At 35.5% G+C, this 6,000-nt stretch overlaps 1 protein-coding gene across 3 annotated transcripts in view; it reads right to left on the bottom strand.

Annotated features, from left to right (window-relative positions):
- The window catches only part of LOC101855626 (sugar phosphate exchanger 3), a 37,489-nt gene that overhangs the window by 25,571 nt on the left and 5,918 nt on the right, over window positions 1–6,000 (bottom strand). For all 3 annotated transcript variants that reach the window (XM_005092209.3, XM_005092208.3, XM_005092210.3), the window contains exons 2-5: window positions 2,134–2,211; window positions 1,610–1,724; window positions 945–1,037; window positions 109–140 (exon numbers count right to left, since the gene is read on the bottom strand). In XM_005092209.3, coding sequence (XP_005092266.1) covers window positions 109–140; window positions 945–1,037; window positions 1,610–1,724; window positions 2,134–2,198 — 305 coding nt within the window. In that variant the 5' untranslated portion in view covers window positions 2,199–2,211. The remainder of the gene's footprint in view (window positions 1–108; window positions 141–944; window positions 1,038–1,609; window positions 1,725–2,133; window positions 2,212–6,000) is intronic.

Here is a 6,000-nt window from a genome sequence, read left to right as displayed (position 1 = left end):
CCCCCCCTCCCCGCTTTGTGTAATCCTGTTTAGTCTTGTAAATGATCCTACGACAATGCTTTTGGACTTGTTTTTATTGGCTTTTTTTCTAAATTAGCTGTTTCTCACCTGTCACCGACATAGCCATTTAGAAAGAGACCCTGAAACAAAAACAAACAAAAAAGACATGTGAATGTCATAGATCGTCATAATCAGGTAAGAAGTCCTTTTTTAAAACAAAGATTAGATTGTATATGAAGGGGGGGTCAGAAACAATACAGACATAGAAAAAGGAGAATTATGTGTCCAAATTATTTTTCCTACTTTCACATACATTTACTTGAAAATGTATCTAAATGGAATATTTAAAAAACAAAATCACTAAAAAGAACAAGAAATACACAGCATTTACCTGATTCTGTGTCAGTGTAGTGAGTATTTTGCATAGTGAAAGATAACATAAATTTCATTCTGGCTATTCAGGAAGATCCATGAGATTAATTCTGGCAGATACGAGTTAAGACATAGTAGTGTAGCAAAGACTTAATTACAATACAGAACAGCATAAAAGCTAGCCAGTACTCTTTCATGTATTCTAAACCTTCTAATCGGTATTCAGGCAGTGTTAAGATGTAAAGATAGCAGAAAATCCAGAGAATATCCAAGTGCTTCTGCTAACAAACCTGAATGTAACTGTTTTGAACCTCAAACTGTTCTTTTTTCTGTTATAGCAATAAAAGTTTTACGGCATTTGCTATACAAGAAGGTCATTTTTTAAGCGCCAGAGGTCAGAGGTATTACAAGAGAGAAATAAACACAAAAAAGAAGGAGAGATAAGGATGGCAGATGTCTGATAGGAAAAAATGAGCAAACTATACTAGAGCACCCACCAACCACCCACTAATTTTCTGCTAGACGATTCAAATAAATTAAACACAGAGAAGATAACTCAAAGGTTTCATTACCACAGCATAGGCCAACATAAAAACTGTATCCAAAATTCCTTGGTACTGTTCTGCACTGTCTTCCGAATTAAAGAGGTGGTGGGCGTTCCACAGCTGAGAAAAAAACAAAGATAAATTGGATAAAGGATATGACTCAAAATATTGAGTCTGAGGGTGTCCAAGGGGGATAGGCAAGAACAGGAATGCACAGGTTCTGTGTACACAAGCCTAGATTTTACTGTATGATTGCAGGCTTTTGACAAGCAAGCGAAAATGCTTGAGGATGCATACGATTATCTGACAGGGTGTGAGCATTCATTTATGTGTAGGTCTCTGTGCGTGTTTGTCTGTGCATGAGTGCATGGTCATGTGTGTTTGTGCGTGTTTGTCTGTGCATGAGTGCATGGTCATGTGTGTTTGTGCGTATGTTCATGTCAATGAATGCAGCTTGGATGAGTGTGTCTGAGAGTGTATCTGCCAGCTTCTGAGTTCAAGTATAAAAGTACTTTTTTGAAAGACTTTAACACCAAATCAATTAAATGTAAAGAATAAGTCTATATTAAAACCCACTTGCCAGAAGTAAGGAGCAGAAAATACTTGAACTTGCACTTAAAAATCAGAGCAAATTTTCATAGATTATTGTATTAGGATTTTTTTTTTTTTAACCCCCTAAAAAAAACTCTCACATAGTCAGGCTTGAGTTCTGGTTCTGAGGCATTGTGAAATGAAGGCGTCCACACTCTGCCTGTTGATGTTTTTACATTGCTGAATGCTTTCCTGTTAGCATGAAAAAAGGCGTAACTGAAAGAGAAAAATAAAGAGGTTAAATGAACATTCAATAAATTAATCTTTTAACCCATTTAAATGTTTTCCAGAGGGGATGAAAATTTCAGTTGGTTAAGTTTTTTGGATTGCAACTACAATACAAACATAGAAAACAAAATTCAAATTTTCAACGATTAAATGTTATTTAGAACCAGAAAATAGTTCCTTACTTAAATTGTAGTTGGTAAAGAAAACTGATAGACAAGCCACTACAATTCTGACATATAAGAAAAAAATGGACCTACCATGAAATTTGAAAAGAAAAAAAACAAAGTTAAGATAATATCATGCTGAGTGAAAGAGTCGAGTGAGAACAAAAAATTATACTAACTACAATTGACACCATTTAACTTGTATTTCCATCACGAAACTCCTAAAAACTTACCTGAAGAAAGTCAAAATGAACACAGAGACTTTATGAGAATCTCTCCTGGTAAACTTATATGCCATCTTGTTCTGTTCTCTGAAAAACAGGCATAAAATAAAAAGAACTTGAAAAACAGGATCCCCTGCATAGAAAACATACACCTGAATGAAAATCTATATCAAAAGAAACAATGAAAAGTGTTTTTAAGGGGTGACACTCCACAAAACCAGCCAAGCTCTATGACAAAACTTTAAACTTAAAGGGCAAAGAGCATGCTGTAGAGCGCGGAAACGCACTACAGATATGCAATTATTATTATCATCATCATTGAAAATTCAGTATCCAGGCTTTAGGCAAAAGAAAATAAATCATGCAGTACAAGACAATGCAGACTTTAAAAGTAGTACACTATCTGAGGCAGTGTAGTAAGCACTATTCAATTACAACAGATGTGAGGGTTTGAACTACAATTGTCTACAATCAAGGTCCCATGATGATGCACATGTTGCTAATTAAGGCAATTAAGGAGGTACCTGCGACAAGAGTTTTCCAAGTCACAGTATTGAGACCATTTTTTTTTTAAAACCTAAATATTAATTACAAGGATGTCAGAAAGCTTTATTACTACTAACAATTTACAGTAGCTTTTTCAATTCAAAACCAGCTTTGTTCAGTCTTTCACCAGGTGTAGAAAAGACCCAGAGTTGAGGTTATTTATCTTTTTCTTAAAAAATAAAAAGTAACAAGGCACACTATGAAAGATACACTCAAAGTCCAAAGCACATTTTGAAAGATATGTTAGGCATGGGGGGGGGGTATCAAATACTTTATAACCGGATAGTCATAATTCTCATCCTTTCGTGGCTATGCATCGCGACAAACTCAGGCTATGGATATCATATAACCGCCAAAGGACACAGAGATACTTGAGAAAATGTCTTCATATATATGAGAATTAAACTCACATCCTTCGTGCCAAAGGCAAACAGCCTTATCATTATACATAAACACCAGTCAAGTATACACATACACTTCAACTGTCAGAAAAAGTTCCTGCTTTACTTTCAACATTCTTTCAGTTGTACTTTTGAGTCAGGGGTGTTAAAGTATTTTGTTATAGGATTCAACCAAATCCTGTCTTCCCAGTGTGAACACAATGTAATTTCCCTGAGTCAATCCATTATGAAATAAGTCAATAAAAGAAAAGGAAAACATACATGGTGAAAAGGGCAATCACTTTCATAATTCAACAAACACAAACATATGTACACGACATTCTGGGCTAATAATATTGTTTACAATAACATTAGTTCAGATGGCATCAATCTGGACTACAGAATGGATGGATGACCCTGGTTTGAACCCCAAAGAGAACATTTTGAAATTGGATTGTTCCTATTGAAGGGGCTGGAAAAATACTTAAACAACTGGACATTGGCGGCTTTATCTTCCTAGTACCAAACAGGAACTTGCCAAAATTCAAGTCAACAGCTTTTTCACAGCACTTAGGTAGGTATTGCCATTCTAGCATCAAGCATCACAATTAATTAACTGAAAAATTATGATAAATTTAAGATTTCAACTATAAATTTACCAGCTAGCAGAACACAGAAGTCAAATACTTTCTCGCATTATCCCAAAAACAGGAAACCTCTATTTCAGTCCCTTGAAAAACATGGTAAAGTTAGAAAACCATAGAGGACTTCCAAGCCTAAAACTATTATTCCCTGCAGTAACAAACTCATTCTACTGGTACTCAACATTCTATTGGTACTCGATGAATAATTTTCTAGCAACAAGAGATAGATACAAAGAACAGCTGTCGTCCCTACATTATTCACACAATGACAGAATTTGTAATGAAATGTGTGCAGTGGATAAAATGAATGTTTGATTAACCTTTTCCTTTTCACACAAGATCAGTATCCTCCCATTACCAAACCACAATTCAGTTGTAGTGTACACTGTAGCGTACACTGTACACTACAGTATAGTCTGAGCCACTGAAACCAGTGTTCCATATCAAGACATCACCCTACCAGCTTTCTAACTCTTACTCCCAAGCATGAATCCTAGCAAGCATATTATTCATTTCACATGATAAAGACAGGTAGATCACCCATTCTGAAAGGACTTAGCAGGAAAATTATTCCCATCATAAATAATGCAAATTTTATGAAGCAGTAAGAGTATCTGGACTGAAAAATCTGTTGTATGACACATTCATATACACACGGAGTAAGCATTCAATGCAGTTATTTCACTCTTGTCAAGTCCAGAGAATAGCCTCTGAATGACAAAGTCAAAACGAACAAACTATGCATGTGCAGACAATCATTCACTAACAGCACAGTTCTATACATAGATATTATATGGCACTAAAGCCAATTGCTCTATGAGAGTTGTTGTTTTTGTTCAGGCTTGAATTTTACATTATCAGTCTTTTATATGAATGTGTTATGATGCTGTGGAATCAGGCGCTCGTCAATTTTGAGACATATGGTGTTATTGGTACCATCTAAAGCCTGTCCATTTGCCTTCCTTTTAATGAAAAAAATATATATTTATCTTGGATATAAGTCAAGACAGTAGCAATTGAGGGTGGTGGGGGTCGCCTGGTTTCAGAGATAAAATTAACGAGAAAATGGCCGCCAAAGTTGGTTATTTCCTTAGCTTGAGAATCCATGGAAACTGAAAATTTACATCTTTTATGCCTTTAATCAACATTTTTCAGTAAAATCAACACCAAAATGTGTTCTACAATGGGCATCAAGGGTGTTGAGCCAAAAAAACAAATTCGATAAAAATGTCCTAACTGGAGAAAAAATGCGTTTCTCCGCTTATATTATTTTGACGAGCGCCAGATCCCACCACGTCGTTTCACATATATATAAAGGAGGGCTATTAAAATAATAATGATTATTATAACAGGTGCCACTGCAGACTCTGCGCTGTTGTTTGACATCTTGCAGAGGGCAGGTGACGGTTTGTTATGAGTGTTAGAGCAGCAGAGGAGATGGAATGCGACAGTGGTGGATATTTGAAGACAGGGCCAGAGGTGCATGTAGTGGTGATGAGGCGATTGGTATTGATGTAATGCCTGAGGTGGTAGGCGTCAGATATATATATATATATATATATATATATATCTATTTTAGGTGATTTAGTGGTTACTATGAAAGAGCTGAAATTGTTGGCCGGAGATGTTTGGTGGCTGATATGGTGGTGGGCTGTACACATTGTTGCGAGTAGTTAACAGAGAGAAAATATGTACATGAACTCATACTGCATGCCTTGCTCACACAAGCAAAGAAAGGAAGATGTGTTACAGGACAGGAACGAAAGAGCTGGGTGTAGGAGAGAGAAAGCAGAAAAAATTATCTCGCTCTCTTCCATTACTTGGGGAGTCCAGTTGCATTTTTAGTTTAGAACTGCAAATTCTCATATATATCTTCATGAACATGATATACAGAATTTTAAAAAAAAATTTTCAGATGACATGATTGTCAAATAAAATCTTATTTATAATTAACAACTAAAAAAAAGCCAACTTATTTGATTGAAGCATCATACTCCACCACTGGCAATGTTTAACTATGCAGGGAACTGTCGAAACATAACTTTAAGAAAATACATAATAAACTAAAATTCAGGAACTTCTGTGTCATGATGATGATAAGCTCACTATTGACATTATCAAGGCTTTTTCTTTTTTTGGGGTTTTGGGGAGTTTGGGGTTTGTTGTTTGTTATTGGGGTTTTTTTTGGGGGGTGTCTCATGTTTTTTATTTTCCTTTTCAAACAACAGCACTAATTAGAAGAGCTTAGAAGATGCAGCTCTTTTTATCTCTTAACAGTTCTTTCCTTTAAAAATCTAACAAAATAG

Source organism: Aplysia californica, unplaced genomic scaffold, assembly GCF_000002075.1.
Source record: "Aplysia californica isolate F4 #8 unplaced genomic scaffold, AplCal3.0 scaffold00042, whole genome shotgun sequence".
NCBI lineage: Eukaryota > Metazoa > Mollusca > Gastropoda > Aplysiida > Aplysiidae > Aplysia > Aplysia californica.
The sequence above is the reverse complement of the archived record's forward strand: the minus strand, read 5'-3'. Positions and strand labels throughout refer to the sequence as shown.